At 44.1% G+C, this 18,254-nt stretch overlaps 1 protein-coding gene across 3 annotated transcripts in view; it reads left to right on the top strand.

The window, feature by feature from the left end:
* The window catches only part of DTNB (dystrobrevin beta), a 335,670-nt gene that overhangs the window by 119,704 nt on the left and 197,712 nt on the right, over window positions 1-18,254 (top strand). The window contains exon 9 of one of the 3 annotated variants that reach the window (XM_023732418.1): window positions 7,739-8,150. The exons of the other annotated variants lie outside the window; for them this stretch is intronic. Within the exon in view, the coding sequence (XP_023588186.1) occupies window positions 7,739-7,750 (12 nt within the window). The 3' untranslated portion in view covers window positions 7,751-8,150. Of the gene's footprint in view, window positions 1-7,738; window positions 8,151-18,254 lie in introns of those variants that run through there. 3 annotated transcript variants of the gene reach the window in all.

The following is an 18,254-nucleotide window of genomic DNA, read 5'->3' as shown; positions in this document are numbered from 1 at the left end:
ACTCTCCTTTGTAGATGACTTTTCGTTTCTCCCTAGCTGCTCTTAAAATTCTCTCTTTATTTTTGGTTTTGGCAAGTTTGATTATAATATGTCTTGGTAACGTTCTTTTGGGATCTACCTTATGTGGGGTTTGATGAGCATCTTGGATAGATATTTTGTCATCTTTCACGATATCAGGGAAGTTTTCTGCCAACAATTCTTCAACAATTCTCTCTGTATTTTCTGTTATCTCCCCCATTCTGGCACTCCAGTCACTCGTAGGTTATTCCTTTTGATAGAATCCCACATAATTCTTAGGGCTTCTTCATTTTTTTTGATCCTTTTATCTGATTTTTCCTCAAGTAAGTTGGTGTCAAATACTTTATCTTCAATCTCCCTAATTCTGACTTCCATTTCCTCAGTTCTTCTTTGACTTTCTGTTGAGTTGTCTAATTCTGACATTTTACTGTTAATCTTCTGGATTTCTGATTGCTGTCTCTCTGTGGATTCTTGCATCCTGTTAAATTTGTCATTATGGTCTTCTCTAATCTTTTTAATTTCCTTTATTCCGTGTTCTCCGTTTTGGTTAATTTCCTTCCTAATCTCTTGAAGACCTTTGTATATTAATCTTTTGTATTCTGCCTCTGGCAATTCCAAGAAATTTTCCTCCTCTGGATAATTTCTAGATTATTTTGGGAGCTTGCTGAAGCCATCATGGACTGCCTGTTTATGTGATTTGATATTGACTGTTGTCTCTGAGCTATCAATAAGTTATTATATTCATTTATTTTACGTTTGTTTACTGTGTCCTAGTTTCTTGTTTTGTTTTGATATGCCCAAATAGGCTGCTCTTGTGAGCTAGTTTGATTATTGGCACCCTTGAAGCTCTAATGTCCTGTCACCAGGTGGTTAGATCTGTTAGTAGATATGTGAGCTCAGGAGTCCTCCCACTCCTGCAGTATGGGTTCAGCACAGGTGCCCAGGTAGATCGCCACCAAGTGTGTAGTGCAGGTTCTCACCTACAGTCCTAGACAGGCGTGGGTGATTGGTGTAGGCACAGGTATCTGGCTGCATCATGGGGACACACTCTGAGCAAGACAGGGGGCTGACGGCCACCCCCAAGTTTCCAGGAGGCAGGTGTGTCCCTGTTCCCTAGAGAGCGTAAGTGGGTAGGTGTTGCAGCCGGACTATGAGCAGCCAGTGCTGTTGGCTTTAAGGACTGGGAGGCACCTCTTATTCTTGGGCCCCTATTGCAGGTGGCTAGGTGGTGTGGGTGGAGCCAGCAGTCCTCAGTCCCCTAATGTGTGTAGTTGAAGACCCTGTTTCATGGGCAGAGCAGTTTCAAATGTCACGAACCTGCCACTTCACAGCTGAAACAGTTGAAGTTAGAGTTCCGGTATATACCCTGTTGTACTGCAGTAATGAGGGCCTATGCTGTTGAAATGGGCCCACATAAGTCTATGCAGGGGTAAAGGCACTCAATGTCTGTGCATCCCTTATGCTTGTGCCTAGGCAAAGGAACTGTGAATGCCTTATATCTTGTAGTAACAGAGCTGATATTGCTGAAAACCAAACCCAGATTCTTGTAAGAGTGGCTGAATAACACCAATTGAATTCCTAACCTTAGATGGTGTCTGAAGTTAAAGTGAGGGCATCAATTGGGAAGAAATGGGATCCTGAACTTGGGATGGGGGCATATGGGCAGATAATCAGGAAGGTGAGGCCATTGAGCCTCTAAATTCTGTTGAATCACTCCTGACAACCGAAGAAGCCCTCATACTCCCATCTGAAGTGATTATTCCATCTTTGTAGGCTAAGCCACCCTCCCCATTAAAATCATTATTCCCTCTACCCTTATTTGATGAGGTTAACCCAGCTGTGTCTGAAGAACCTTTGTCTGAGTCATCGCCTGGGGCGGTGTCTGAGTCATTCCTTGGGACATCACCTGGGTCAGATATCTTACAAGACATTGCTGAATGTTCCTAGGATCCACCCCACCCCCACTTTTACTACTATACCTACAACTAGGTGTAAATCCCAGTGAACCTCAAAAGGTGAAGGATAGAGTGTGAACCAGGAGGAGGTACACTACACTCCAAAAGAACTACTTGACTTTTCTAATATGTACTAACAGAAGCCTGGGGAATATGTGTAGGAATGACTCTTAGGGGTGTGGAATAATGGTGCAAGGAACATAAAGTTGGTTCAGTCTGCGTTTATTGTTATGTTCCCACTAAGCACAGTTTTTTCATTCAGTGTTTCAGCTTGAGAGGTTAGGAAAGGATCTAATAGTTTATTTGGTTGGTTTGCTGAAGCATGGATTACACAATAGCCTACACTAAATCAAGTTCAAGTACCAGATCTGCCTTGGTAGAATGTAGAGGAAGATATCCAAAGGGTTAGGGAAATTGGCATGTTAAAGTGGATTTATCAGGTTAGACCCACAGACCCACACACAGAGTGCCCAAAGGACACAGGTTTTACCACAACAGTGAGTAACAAACTTGTGAAGGGAGCCCCAGCATCCTTGAAGACTGCTGTGATTGCTATTTTATGTAAGTCAGATTTGACAGTGGAAACTGACCTAACTGAATTAAAACAACTACAATAGGGCTGATTATTAATCGACAAAGAAAGGGTGGCCATGGTTACTCTAATGGACAGCAGAATCAAAGCAGTAATCAGAATAGGTTGACTCATGTGGATTTATGGCATTGGCTACTTAATCATGGTGTCCCTAGGAGTGAAACTGATGGGAATCTACTAAATATTTACTTGATCTGTACAAGCAGAAGAATGAAGTGAACAGCAGTCTAACTCACATCACCAGAATAGAGAGTCATGGCCCCTCAATCAATTCCCAAACTTGAGTCAGTTTATAGACCCACAACTTCTTGAATGAAGGAGAGACTATGTTCCCTTGAGGAAGGACCCTACTATGCTGCCAAAAATTTATACTGTTAATCTTTCTCCCAGCCTTCCCCAAAGGGATCTACGGCCTTTTATGAGAGTGACTAATCAGACTTTTCAGGTATTACTAGATACTAGCTCTGAGCTGACACTAATTCCAAAATGTCACTGTGGTCCACCAGTCAGAGTGGGGGATATGAAGGTCAGGTTTTTAATGGAGTCTTAGCTCTGGTCCATCTCACAGTGGGTCCAGTGGGTCCCCGAGCCCATCCTGTAGTGATTTCCCCAGTTCCAGGATGCATAATTGGAATAGGTATACTCAGCAACTGGCAGAACCCCCACATTAGATCCCTGGCAAGTGGAATAAGGGCTGTTATGGTAGGAAAAGGTATGTGGGAAGCCATTGGCCCTACCTAGGAAAATAGTAAACCAAAAGCAATACCGTGTTGCTGGAGGGATTGCAGAGATTACTGCCACCATCTTGGACTTGAAGGATGCAGTGGTGGTAAATGCATAATTTCTTTTAAAAGAATTAGCACAAAGCTGGTTCCTGTTAGTCAGAGGTTTAAGATGTCCCGAATGTCCAACTTTTCCAAATTGCTATACCGCTCCATCATCTCTAACATCAACTACTACTCCTCTGAGCACTCTCCCTCTTATCTTTGGGTTCTGTAATTTGCTGCAGTGTCTCACAGAACTCACAAACCGTATCAAGGAAATGGCTCACATGGTTATGGAGACTGGCAAGTCCCAAATCCGTGGGTCAGGTGTAGGCTTCTCCTGACTCACATGGCTGCTGGGCCGACAAACCCAAATTGGCAGGTCAGACGACAGGCCACTGGCTCAAGTCCCAAGAACCAGAGGTCAGACAGTGATGAGCCGGACAGAGTTTCCAGATGCAGAGAGAGAGAGAACCCCACCAGAGCACCTGCTTATATACACTGGATACAGGCCACAGCCCAGGGAAGGGTGTGACTTGAGTAAGAGTGGGAGTTGAGTCACGCCCTCCTGCAAGGCAGTGACTCAAGATACACCCCACAGCAGTCCTGCCTCATTAACATATAGAGGTTAGGATTTACAGCACATAAAATGGAGGATAATTAAGATAATTATATGAGATAACAAAATGGATGACAGTCATACAATACTGGGAATCATGGGCTAACAGAGCTGACACATAACCCCAACTGTCACAGGTTCCATATACCTTATTTGCATAGTCCCACTCAACCATTGTGTGTGAGTCACAAAGACTGGCTAAAAGGGGCATATTAAGTAATTCATTGCACCACAGGCCACCTCCTGGCTCTTCTAGCCATTGGCCCTTACATACCCTGAAAGATTGACTTTTCCCACTCAATCATTTTATCAATCCAAAACAGTCATTAACATTAGTCCTTCAGTAGGGCAAAGGAGTCCTAAGGGTGAGGTTACTCAGGTACCAGCCATTCAGGTCTGCTGTAGATATCCATCCAATATGATCAGATTCTCAAAAAATCCTCTCATCTTCACCCTTTCTGTCCTCTGATAAAATTTAACTGAGAGATTATTCCCTTACTCTGAGTCTTTCTCGAGGTATCAGCATGTTAGATTTCTCTTGCTGCATAACCCATTTATTCCTTCCTTTACTTTCAGCTGTTATTTCTCCTTCCTTCCCATTGTCATTTATTTTTACCCAGACTTCTCTACCTTGGGGAGGGGCATCAGGTTGAGCTGCTGTGTTAGTCCAGATTGCTGGTAGCAAGAACAGTCTAAGAAGTGCTTCCGCCTCAGTCCACTCCCATTCCTGTTGGGTAGGGTTACACAGATACAATGCTAGTGGGCTATCTCGCCCACTAGGCAGTGCAGCAGTATGTACTGTCAGCCCCCTATTTTGCCAGATTGGGGGAAGGTACAATCCATCCCACCAGGACCTTGGGAATTCTGGTATACATGTTCAGGGGTATAGTTACAGACTCTTGTTTAGGCATCACCCCTGCTTCTGGCACCCGCAGCTGTATCCCTGGTCCTTGGACCGCAGCTTCCACTAGGGAAAAGGCAATTTTAGGTGATGTGGGGAAGAACTGTACAGTGGCACCAGTGTCGTCCCCTGCCCTCTCTTCCCCAGATGCCCCAGAGAAGCATAGGAATCTGTCCAGTGGTGATCTCCCTTTGTCCGCCTCATGTTGAGTGTGAGCACACACTCATGAAGGCATATGAGTCACCCCTTCTTACCTTTATCTCCCCCTATTTTAGATAACAAATGTTTCAATTGCCCATTCCAATTCTCTGTCAAACCATTACTGTGAGGGTTGTATGCAACATGGTATGTCCATTTAATATGATGTTTTTTGGCCCGTTGCTGCACCCTATGGGCTGTAAAATGTGCTCCATGGTCTGATGAAATATAACTGGGTGCCCAGATTGGTACAGTGTCTTTTGTTCCAATCCCTTAATGGTATTTTTGGCATATGCATCTGTCATGGGATGTGCAAAGCCCAGTCCAGAGTAAGCATCTATTCCTATGAGGACCCATTTGTAGCCACCTGGTGCCACTAGTGTTATTGGTCCAGTATAATCAACTTCCCAGCTATGTACAGGGCCTTCCTCCCAGGGAATCTTCTCCATAGCCATCTGCAGCCTCTGTCTTTGTTGCTGGCAGACAGAGCAGTCCTTATTGGCGTTTTGTGCTTCAGAGGGTGCAAGGGGGACTTTTCTAGATTCAGCCCGTCTCTGCATTGCTGCAGCACCCCCATGTCCACTCATTTCATTGACCCAATTGACCATGTCAGGTGAGCACACCAACAGGTCCACTTGCTAATTCCAATCCCCTTCCTATCCAGGAAAGGAGAGTTTTCTGATGGGCATCAACACGTCCTACTCTAATGTGCCCTCTGAATTCCCAGAGTGTTTTTCATAGGTTCATGCCCCACACAGGTGTCCTCTTAATAGTCCAATTTTCCGTTGCCCATTTGCCTGACCATATAGCCAGGCCATTGACGACTGCCCATGAATTGGTAAAAATCCAAACATACGGGCTTTCACCATTGTACAGTTCTTCCATCATGGCTAGGAAGACAGTACGCAGGTCAGCCCATTGAGCTGGCCTGTTCTTACTTTCGTCAGTCACTCTTTGCATCTGCTGGTCTTAATGCAGCAGCTTTCCACATCACATGTTGTCCATACCCTGGAACTGCCATCCATGAACCAAGCAGCCTTCTGCTGATCAGCAGAAAGTTGTTCATAGAGCTCTGTCCATGTAGCAATGGGCTCTAGCAGCTTCTCAGGTGGTTCAAGGGTAGAACCTATGGGAAAAGAGGCTACCTGTTGTTCATGGATACAGTGGGTGCCTCCAGGCATTCCCCCAGTAGCTTGTTCTTATATGAACCATTTCCATTTTATTATGGAACTATTTTGGGCACCGCCTTTCTTAGTAGAGTGTTTCTCTGGCATCACCCAAACATTATGGGTATATCAGGTCTCATAATGATTTTATGTCCTTCTGTCATTGAGGCAGTCTCAGTCAACGCCCAACAGCGGGCAAGTATTTGCCTTTCACATGGCGTGTATTGTGCTGCAACATCTGTAAACTTTCTAGTCCCGAATCCCAGTGGTCGTCGTAGGGTGGCATTCTCAGGTTTTTGCCATAAGCTCCAGTTTGCATAAGTATGTGTGGCAGACACCTCCAAAATCTTATCTGAATGTGGATCATAAGGGCCTAAAGACAGGGAGAGTGAAACCTTTTTCTGTAATTCAGACATAGCCTGCTGTTACTCTGGCCCCCATTGGAATGCTGTTTTCTTCCAAGTGGTTTTATGGATGGGGTCCAACAATATTCTCAGATATGGAATATGCGTTCTCCAAAATCCAAATAAACCAACCAAACGTTGGACCTCCTGCTTAGTTTTGGGGGTAGGTAGCGATAACAACTTATTTTTAGTTGCTTGGATGGCTGGATGGCTCCTGCCCAAATTATTCCCAAGAATTTCACTGTTTGGGTAAGGCCCTGGATTTTTGCTGGATTTATTAACCAGTCTCTGTTGGTCATGTGGGCTGCGACTGTATTCAGATTAGCCCTAGCCTGTTCCTTGGTGTTTGATATTAACATAATATTGTCAATGTAAGGTATCATTACACTTGAGATCTCCACCAAATCCAAGTCTCTTCTAACCAAACTATTACAGAAAGCCAGTGAATTCAAGTAACCCTGTGGCAATGCAGTGAAAGTACATTGGGATCTTTCCCACATGAAAGCAAACTGAAGCTGGCTGTGTTTTGAGATTGGGATAGAGAAAAAGGAATTTTCAAGATCAATCGCTGAGCATCAGTCTCCTTTAGTCTGCTGCATTTTCTGCACCATTGATACCGTGTCTGGAACAGCTGAAGCCACAAGTGGCAATACTTTATTTAGGTCTCGATAGTCTACTGTCAACCTCCATGAGCCATCTGCCTTTTTCCGGGCCATACAGGGCTGTTATACAGAGAATTTGTTGGCATCAATGCTCCAACCTTTTGCACGTCTTTAATCAAAGCAGTAATCTCCTTTTGTCCACTGGGTATCCTATACTGTTTCAACCTGAGTGGATTCCAGCAATTCTTAATGGTTCCCATTTAGCATGTCCAGTCAATACTGGCCCAAAGGCAGACTTACACACCTTCAGTTTTACCATATCAGGTAGAGGGAGTGTTCCACAATTAGACATAATATCCGTACCAATAATACATTCAGGTAAGGGAGATGCAACTACTTCATACAAGATTTGTTTAAATCTTCCTATTCTCACCGAAACTTTCACCTTTGTCTTGTCAACTATTGCATCCCCATATCCCCTCAGTCTAAACTTAGACCCCTTCATGATTTCATTGACAGGCTTTGGGATAACAGTACATTGGGCTACTGTGTCCAGGAACCCCAAGAAAGTCTCTTCCCCATCCACACGTGCATTCACCCACACGTGCATATGGCCTCTAGTCCCCTGCTGGGGGCTGAACCAGAAGACCCTGGTCCCTCGTCAATCCTTATCTTGATCAACTAGCTGAACTTCTGCTTCAAATGGTCTTGGATGGAAATTCCCATTGTTAAATTCCTCCTGGCTGGAGTGAATAGAACGGACTTCTTTAGGCCTCTTTAATGTTGGAGGACCAGCAGGAGTTTCTGTTGGTCCACTCCACCCAACCTCCTGTAGTGCCGCATTAGAACCTGTATTTATCCTATTTTGAATTATGGTGTCGGTGAAGAATATTGAATATACCGTGGACTGCCAAAAAAACCAACAAATCTGTCCTGGAAGAAGTACAGCCAGAATGCTCCTTAGAAGCAAGGATGATGAGACTTAGTCCTACATACTTTGAACATGTTATCAGGAGGGACCAGTCCCTAGAGAAGGACATCATGCTTGGTAAAGTAGAGGGTCAGCAAAAAAGAGGAAGATCCTCAACAAGATATATTGACACAGTGGCTGCAACAGTGGACTCAAGAATAGCAACGATTATGAGGATGGCACAGGACCAGGCAGTGTTTCATTCTGTTGTGCATAGGGTCGCTATGAGTCAGAACCAACTCGATGGCACCTGACAACAACATCTAAGAATCTCTGTCCTGTTGGGGTAAGTTCTTTCCTTGTTGCCTCTTCCCATTCTTCTACGAATCACCCTTATGTTTCTTGCATCTGTAAGAACCATGTGGAGAAGCTGTGACAACAGATCTGATAAGGCTTCTTGGACTGGTGCCTTGTTTCGCAATAGCAAGGTTACATGGGGTACCTATGTAGAAGGGGCTCCCTTGATTACCATATCTACCATGGCCTGTGTAAACGGCATAATCATTGGCTGAATATCCTGATTACCATAGAGCCATTACAGCATGACTTGCATAAGCAGCACATCAGCTGCTTCATCTGGAGTGTTCCATTGGGTATTTAGAGGGGGAGAGGGGCAGTTTCCCGTCTCAGGTTAAACAGATATCACTGCAAGTTTTATCCAGTCCACCAGGCTGGCCATCCCCTCTGGGTTAACTTGCCGTGTAACTGGATCTTCTATCATCATTCATAACTGTTCCATAGTGAGTTGTGGGTCTTGCATCAACCCAAACATACTCTTCCATTCTGCAGCATTCAAAACTAAAGACACTGCCCCTAAATTAGTCACTCTCACAATCCATATTAGTAACAGTTCCTCAGGAAGCTGAGGATACCAATTTACAAATTGAAGCAAATTCTTTACACTATACCCCTGGTTTCCGTAGTTTCTTGGTTTTGCCCGTTCACCTCCCAGGTTGCCTTCTTGGTGACCAGTGGTCACAGGGATACTTTTGGTTGTTCCAACACGATTCTTCTATTCCAGGTAGCTATAGTTCCGAGCAGACCAGATCTGGGCTTGGTTCAGTGCTGAAATCTGTCCCTACATTCTTTTCCCTGCCATTGCAGCTATTGCTGATAACAGAAACCAAGGAATTGTATGTCTGGCCATTTCCTTATCACTTTGTTTTTCCATATGCATCCAACTAGCCAGTTCCTCAGGAGTTAGATGCACCACTCCTAAATCCCATGGATAACTTTTGCCTTGGGTAACTGATTGCAAAATAACAGCTGCTTCAATCCGTGGATGATTTTTATCTCATCCAGAAAAGAGAAGTTTCTCATTCTCCCATTTATCCCCTTTTTATCCAAAACCAAATATTCCAGTGAGTCTGAGCCATTGCAGCAAAACCTACCATTCTGATACCAACTAAATGAGTAATTTCTTTTATGAGGATCAGCACGAAGCTGGTTCCTAGTAGGTGGAGGTTAAAGATGTCCCAAATGTCCAGCTTTTCCAAATTGCTGTAGCACTCTATCATCTCCAACATCGACTACTCCTCCTCCCATCAGCACTCTCCCTCCCGTTTTTGGGTTCTGTAATCCACTGCAACGTCTCACAGAACTCATGAACCATATCAAGGAAATGGCTCACATGGTTGCGGAGGCTGGCAAGTCCCAAATCCATGAATCGGGCGTAGGATTCTCCTGACTAACGTGGCCTCTGAGCTGGCAAACCCAAATTGGCAGGCCTAGCCACAGGCTGCTGACTCATAAGGCTGTGGAAGCTGGCAAACCTCAGAATTACCAGGTCAAACGACAGGCCACAGGCTCAAGTCCCTAGAACAGGAGGACAGATGGCAATGAGCCAGACACAGGATCCAGATGCAGAGAGAGAGTGTGCCCCATCAGAGCAACTACATATGTACATTGGATGCAGGCCACACCCCAGAAAAGGGTGTGACTTGAGTAAGGGTGGGACTTGAGTCATGACCACCGGCAAGGCTGTGACTCAAGATAACACCCCACACCAATCCTGCCTCGGTAATATATAGAGGTTAGCATTTATAGAACATAAAATGGAGGAGAATTAGGATAATTACATCAGATCACAAAATGGAAGATAGCCACATAATACCGGGAATCATGGACTAGCAAGCCAACGTATAACCCCAAGCATCACAGGTTCCATATACCTTATTTGCATAGTCTAACTCAATCATTGTGTGTGAGTCACAAAGACTATGGCTAGAAGGGCCATATAAAGTAATTCATTGTACCACAGATGGTGATTCCCACCACGCCCTCATTCAGCTCACCCATTTGGCCTGTGCAAAAAGCAGCTGGATTTTGGAGAATGACAGTGATTATCATAAACTTAACCAGGTACTAGCTCCATTTGCAGCTGCTGTTCCAGATGTGGTTCTATTGCTTGAGCAAGTTAATACATCTCCTGGTACCTGGTATGCAGCTATTGATCAGGCCAATGGCTTTTTCTCGATTCTAGTTTGGAAAGAATGCCAGAAGCAGTTTGCCTTCAGCTGGCAAAGCCAGCAGTACATCTTACTGACCTACCTTGGGTATATCAGCTCTCCAGCCCTATGTCATAATTTAGTCCGCATGACCCTTGATTTCCTTTCCCTTCCACAAGATGTCACACTGGTCCTTTATTAAGGACATTGTGCTGATTGGGCCTAGTAAGGAAGAAGTGTCAGTGACTCTGGACTTACTGGTAAAAACATTTTCATGCTAGAAGGTGAGAAATTAATCCAGTAAAACTTCAGGCACCTTCCACCTCAGTGAAATTTCTAGGAGTCAAGTGGTGTGGGGCATGTTGAAATTTTCCTTCTAAAGTGAAGTGTAAGTTGTTACATCTGGCCCCTCTTACAACTAAAAAGGAGCACAATGCCTGGTGGACCTCTTTGGATTTTGGCGGCAACATATCCCTCATTTGGATGTGCTTCCCTGGCCTATTTATCACGTGACTCAAAAAGCTGCTAGTTTTGGGTGGGGACAAGACTGAGAGAAGGCTCTGCAACAGGTTCAGGCTTCCATGCAAGCTGCTCTGCTGCTTGGGCCGTATGGTCTGGCTGATCCAATGATGTTTGAAGTGTCAGTGGCAGAGATGCTGTTTGGAGTCTTTGGGAAACCCCTATTGGTGAATCACAGCGCAGACCCTTAGGATTTTGGAGCAAAACCCTGCTGTCCTTTGCAGGTAACTACTGTCCTTTTGAGAAACAGCTTTTGGCTTATTACCGGCCCTTAGTAGAGACTGAATGCCTAATCATGGGCCAGCAAGTCACCATGTGGCCTGAGCTGCCCATCATGAACTGGGTGTTGTCTGATCCAGAGAGCCATAAAGTTAGATGTGTGCAGCAGCACTCCATCATTAAACAGAAGTGGTATATATGAGATGAAGCCCGAGCAGGACCTGAAGGCACAAGTAAGTTGCATGAGGAAGTGGCCCAAATCCCCATGGTCTCCACTCCTGTCGCATTATGTGCCATCTCCCAGTCTGCACCTGTGACCTCATGGGGAGTTCCTTATGATCAGTTCACTGAGGAAGAGAAAACTCGTGCCTGGTTTACGATGGTTCTGCGCGATATGCAGGCACTACTCGAAAATGGACGGCGGCAGCACTACAGCTCCTTCTGGGACCTTCCTGAAGAACAGTGGTGAAGGGAAATCCTCTTAGTGGGCAGAACTTCAAGCAGTGCACTGATTGTTCGCTTTGCTTGGAAGGAGAAATGCCCAGATGTGTGATCATATACTGATTCATGGGCTGTGGCCAGTGGTTTGGCTGGATGGTCAGGGACTTGGAAGAAACATGATTGGAAAATTGGTGACAAATAGGTATGGGAAAGAGGTACGTGGATAGGCCTCTCTGAATGGGCCAAACAAGTGATGATATTTGTGTGTCATGTGAATGCTCACCAAAGGGTGACCTCAGCAGAGGAGGATTTTAACAGTCAAGTAGATAGGATGATGCATTCTGTGAAAACCAGTAGTCCTCTTTCCCTAGCCACTCCTGTCATGAACAAAGTGGCCATGGTGGCAGGGATGAAGGTTATGCATGGGCTCAGCAACATGGACTTCCACTCACCAAGGCTAACTTGGCCACAGCCACTGCTGAGTGACCAGTCTACCAGCAGCAGAGACCAACACTGAGTCTCTGATATGGCACCATTCCTCAAGGTGATCAGCTTGCAACCTGGTGGCAGGTTGATTACATGGACTGCTTCCAACATGGAAAGGGCAGTGTTTCATTCTTACTGGGATAGACACTTTGGATACAGATTTGCCTTCCCTAAATGCAGTGCTTTTGCCAAAACTACCATCTGTGGACTTACAGAATGCCGTCATGCTGTCCCACTCAGCAGTGCCTCGAATCAAGGGACTCACTTCACAGCAGATGAAGTGCAGCAATAGGCCCATGCTCATGCAATTCACTGGTCTTACCATATTCCCCATCATCCTGAAGCAGCTGGCTTGATAGAACAATGGAGTGGCCTTCTAAAGACAAAGTTATAGCACCAGCTAGGTGGGAATACTTGCAGGATTGGGACGGTGTTCCCCAGGAGGCTGTATATGCTGTAAACCAGTGTCCAATATATGGTGGTGTTTCTCTCATAGCCAAGAGTCAGGCTTCCAGGAGTGGAGATGACAGTAGCATCACTCACTATTACCCTTAGTGACCCATTCATAAAAATTTTTGCTTCCTGTCCCCGCAGCCCTATGGTCTATGAGTCTAGAGGTCTTAGTTCCAAAGGTAGGTGTGCTCCCACCTGGAGACACAACATGGATTCCATTTAACTGGAAGTTGAGAGTGTCACCTGGCCACTTTGGGTTCCTCATGCCTTTGAATCAACAGGCAAAGAAGGCAGTTACCATAGTGGCTGGTGTGATGGATACTGACTAGCAAGAGGAAATCAAATTTGTGTTGCATAATGGAGAGAAAGAAGATTGTGTCTGGAATACAGAGCATCTCTTAGTACTACCATGCACTGTGATTAAAGTCAGTGAAGAACTACAGCAGGCAATTTGACATGAGTACTAATGGCCCAGACCCTTAGGAATGAAGGTTTGGGTCACCCCACCAGGCAAAGAACCATGATCAGCTAAGGTGCTTGCTGAGGGTAAAGGGAATATGGAATGAGTGGTGGAAGAATGTAGTTCTAAATACTGATTACGACCATGTGACCAGTTGCAGAAACGAGGACTGCGATTTTAAGAGTATTTCTTCCTTGTATGTGTGCATTAAGTATTTTTGTTTTCTTCACTTATAAAATACAAGATGTAAATGGGGCTAGTGCGTTTTTGATTGCAGACATGGAGTTGTATCATGTTAGGGGCAGGTATGACTTTATAATTGTCTTTATTTAGAGATTATGTATGGTTTAAGGAGATATATACAGGTGCCAGGTTTACTTGGGGTGGAATGTGATGGTTAAGTTTGTGTGTCAGCTTAACTGAGCTGTGATTCTCAGTGGTTTGGCAGTTGTGTAATGATGTAGTTTGGAAGTTATGAAATGATATAATTTGTCAGTTTTTAATGATATGATCATCCTCCATGATGTGATCTGATGTGATCAGCCAATCAGTTGTAAGGAGCATTTCCTCAGAGGGTGTGACCTGCATCCAATATGTATAGGGACATTCTGGCAAAGCTCGCTCATTGCTCTGGATCCTGTATCTATCTCATCATCATCTGACCTCCGGTTTTTGGGACTTGAGCCAGAGTTCTGCTGTTTTGCCTGTTGATCTTGGGATCCCTTGGCCTCTGCAGTCTGTGAGCCAGCATCTTCCCGTCTTACCTGCCAATCTTGGATTTGTCAACCCCCACAGCCCATGAACCAGCGGCCTGCTGTCTGACCTATTGATCATGAGTTTGTCATCCCCTGCAGCTATGTGAATCATAAGAAGCCTTCAGACTTCAGCTTGACCCACAGACTTGGGACTTGCCAGCCTCTACAACCTCGTGAGCCATTTCCTTGAGATAAATAAATGCGTATGTGTGTGTGTGTATATATACTTCACTGGATTTGCTTCTCTAGAGAATCCAGCCTAAGACAATAGGTAAATTCACAGAGGCAGACAAGATTAGTGGTTGCCAGGGGTTGGGGAGAGGGAGGAATGGGAATTAGCTCCTAATGGGTACAGAGTTTTTTTCCAAGGTAATGAAAATGTTCTGAAATTAGGTCATAGCAATAGTTGCACACCTCTGTGAATCTACTAAAAAACAGTGAATTGTATGCTTTAAAAGAGTGAATTTTACTGTATATGAATTATATCTCTATGAAGCTGTCATTGAAAAATAAAATTAGATGATCAGGGAAGGTTTTTTGAAGAGTGACATTTAAGCTGAGATTGGAATGACTAACTTGAGGTTGTTGGTTATGAATTCAAAGTCAGACCAGCCAGCACTGTTATGTGTTTTGCTCCCGCTGAGTCAGTGTGTGGGTGCAGGCACAGAGTGGATGGTGTTGGGGTTTTGTGAGAAGTATATGACAGAGGAAGGGAGTTGGCAAGGGGAGTTGGAGAGTATACAAAGAATTGAATATAATAATGAACCGTGGACTCTACATCCATGTTTTAGTTATCTAGTGCTGCTATAACACTGGATATATATATAACACAGAACTACCACAAGTGAATGGCTTTAACAAACAGAAATTTATTCTGTCAGTGTTTATTCTCTCACAGTCTGAGTTTAGGGTGCCAGCTCCAGGGGAAGGCTTTCCCTCTCTAACAGCTCTGGAGGAAGGTCCTTGTCATTAGTCTTCCCCTAGTCTAGGAGCTTCTCAGCACAGTGACCTTGGATCCAAAGGATGCGCTCCACTCTTGGTTCTTTTTGCTTGGTAATAATGAGGTCCTTCCCTTCTCTGCTCACTTCTCTCTTTTATATTTCAAAAGAGGTTGACTCAAGATACAGATTAATCCTGTAGATTGTGTCCTGCCTCATTAACATAACTGCCTCTAATCTTGCCTCATTAACATCATAGATGTTAAGATTTACAACACATAGGATAATTACATCAGATCACAGAATGGAGGACAACCACACAATACTGGGAATCATGGCCTAACCAAGTTGACACACATTTTTGGGGGAAACAGTTCAATCCATAACAGTCCATTATTGGTTAAAGAGGCCATGAGGGAGATGATGGACTCTGTGAAGCTGGTAGGCTCAGTGGGGTAAAGGTCCCACTGATGTTCAAGAATTGTTGGAGTCAGGGTAATCATAGTGAGCTAGAAAGATAGAAATTGGTATGAGAGTGGGATGCTTGAAATTGAGATTTTAGATGATGTGCAGTAATTGGCAGTCACTTGTTCTGGGATAGGTCTATGGAAACAATGGTCGACGTAGGGTGGGGGCAGAGTTGTCGGAGGAGAGGAGGTCAGGGAAGACCAGGGTATTAGTGTCCTAAGGCTGCCATAACAAATTACGGCAAACATGGTGATTTGAAATGACAGAAATTTGTTTTCTTTCAGTTCTGGAGGCCAGAAGTCTAAATTAAAGGTGTTGACAGGGCCAGATTCCTTCTGGAGACTCTAAGGCAGAATCCGTTCTTCTTCCAGCTTCTGGTGGTGGCTATTGGCATTCCTTGACTTGTGGCTGCATCACTCTGATCTCTGCCTCCAGGGTCACATTACCTCCTCCTCTGTGTCGGCTTATAAGGACACGTGACTGCATTTAGGACCCACTGGGATAATCCAGGATAAGCACCTCCTCTCAAGATCCTTAACTTAATTACATATTTACTCTTTTCATATATTTACCCTGTTCATGTATTCACTCTTTTGCCACATAAGGTAATATTCACAGGTTCTGGAGATTGGTATGTGGACATACCTTTTGGGGGCTAATATTCAATCCACAGTAACCAGTGTATTGGAAAGATCAACCATGTGGATGTTGAAATCAACAAGAATTATGACAAAAGAGTGTCGGAGAGTGTCGGAGTGAGTCAGTGAGCTATGGACTAAAATGTTCAAGGTGAGCAGCTCAGAAGTTTAGATGATTTCACTAAGGAGGGACAGTTAGCATTTTTGTCTGATGACATGAAATTCAAAACTCGGATTTTAAGGCAGAGAGTAAATGATCTGAGAGCGGCAGTGAGGTCCTGGGAGGACTCCCCTCCTACCTTCGACCTAGCGGTTTTCAGGATTGGGAAGGAAAGTAGCTGCTACTTGAAATGGCTGCAGGGGAAGCAGAGCCCTCAGGGAAGGCCAGGTTTCCTCCTGGAGCGGGAAGGCGAGCGCAGTGTTCAGAGAAGAGAGCGAGGATGTAGGGGATTTTGCTGATGGTGAACTGTGAAGACAAATACAAGGATTTTGAGAGCTGGAAATTAGTGGGAGATGGGGTCATGTGAGGGGATGTGTAGAGCTTTATGGGTATGGGACTCCAGGTGGAAATCTTGGATTTCTTATGAAACAGTCATAACCTTAGATAAAGGTCGTGCTGGAATTAGCACCAGTAGTCTCCAAGCCAGATCATGGTGGTGCAGCTGTGTCAGTTGGGAGAGGGTCATGCCAGGAACATGCAGAGCTCTGGATTCCTCTTTTCGCTTCTGTTAATGGTAGTGTGGAGGCCTGGGGAGGAGTGCTTGAAATTTTCCTCCTGACCACAGCTGGCCTAGAGCTAACCTGACTGCTTCATTGATCAGGGGCCTCCCTCTGGAATTATGGACTTTCTGGTGCCGTCGGAAGGATAGAAGGACTAGGCTAGAGGTACCCTGACAGCATTTATCAGCATTTTCAGTAGGTTGCTTGGGATGCTTTTAAATATTGCTCTTTTCAGTAGGTTGCTTGGGATGCTTTTAAATATTGCTCTTTTCAGGAACTGAACACTGCTTCATTCTATTGTGATATTTGGATGCACTATTCTTAAACCCATTTACAGCTGCAGAAGTGCTGAGTGTGAAAGCGGAACATCTGAAATGGACCCAGCTATTAAAATAGTTGTAGATGAATGCTCATCAAAGAAAGTATTAGCATGTAGTTTATGAAATAATAAAGCGCTTTTTCAACTGTAGCGTGATTATTCTTAGAGCAGATTCTTTGCATCTCTCAGAGCAAAGAGATGACGGAAAGGTTTTCCATTGCAGAGAAGTGTGTGACTTAACCCAAACCATGCAGTTCTTCAAATGAGCCATTTCCTCCAGCAGTCATCACTTACCCACAGACTTTTCTCCAGCTTTAGATCTATTTTGATTCCTGCAGGTGGCCACCAGACCTGAACTGGAGAATGTATATCCTACTGCGATGTGTAGGGAAAATCAGAGGGTTGTATATGAGCCAGTAATGTGAATTGCTTGTCTGTTTCTGCATTAACTCAAACGTATCAGTGATTCTTGCCCATGTTCCTAGTGCTTTCTGACACCCGTAGGTACACATTTAAAGTAAAACTGTTTCTCTAAATAAATCTAATACATGTGTATTGTTTATTCATTACATTTTGTCTCCATTTAGTGACTACAAAATGTTCAATTATGAAATGTTCATGTATTATTTATTCATTACTCTTTTGATCACCTATAATAATCCAGATACTGTGTTCTCCAGAGTTCTCTCCTGAGCCTTTTCTTCTCTTGCAGTGCCCTCTTCCTGAAGGTTTTCATACAGCTCCGAGTTTTAGATGCTTCCCTGATAAATTTCTATAGTTCTTAATTCCAGCCCAGGCTTCTTATTTAAGTCGAGACTCCTGTATTCAGTGGTGTTGTGGACATTTCCACTTTGAGGTTTCATTGGCTTTTCAATCGGCACATGGTTCTAATAGTTTTTCAGTCAATTTGCTTGGATTTCTAGGTAGGTGATTATATCACGTATAGAAAACAATAGCTTAATCCCATTCCAATAGTTATACCTCTGATTTTATTATTATTATTTTACCTCTTTGCATTGGCAAGAGTGTTTCCTAAAATTTCCTGAAAAAAGTCATCTGGGTTGCTTATTAAATATACCAAGTACCAGGCCTCTACCTCTGGAAATTTTAATGTAATAGGTCTGAGTTGGAGCCAAGGAATGTGCTTTGTTTTGTTTTTTTAAACAAATGCCCTGGAATTTTTTTTTTTTTTTTTTTTTTTT

Source organism: Trichechus manatus, unplaced genomic scaffold, assembly GCF_000243295.1.
Source record: "Trichechus manatus latirostris isolate Lorelei unplaced genomic scaffold, TriManLat1.0 scaffold00052, whole genome shotgun sequence".
Taxonomy (NCBI): Eukaryota; Metazoa; Chordata; class Mammalia; order Sirenia; family Trichechidae; genus Trichechus; species Trichechus manatus.
This window is presented reverse-complemented; position numbering and strand designations above follow the sequence as displayed.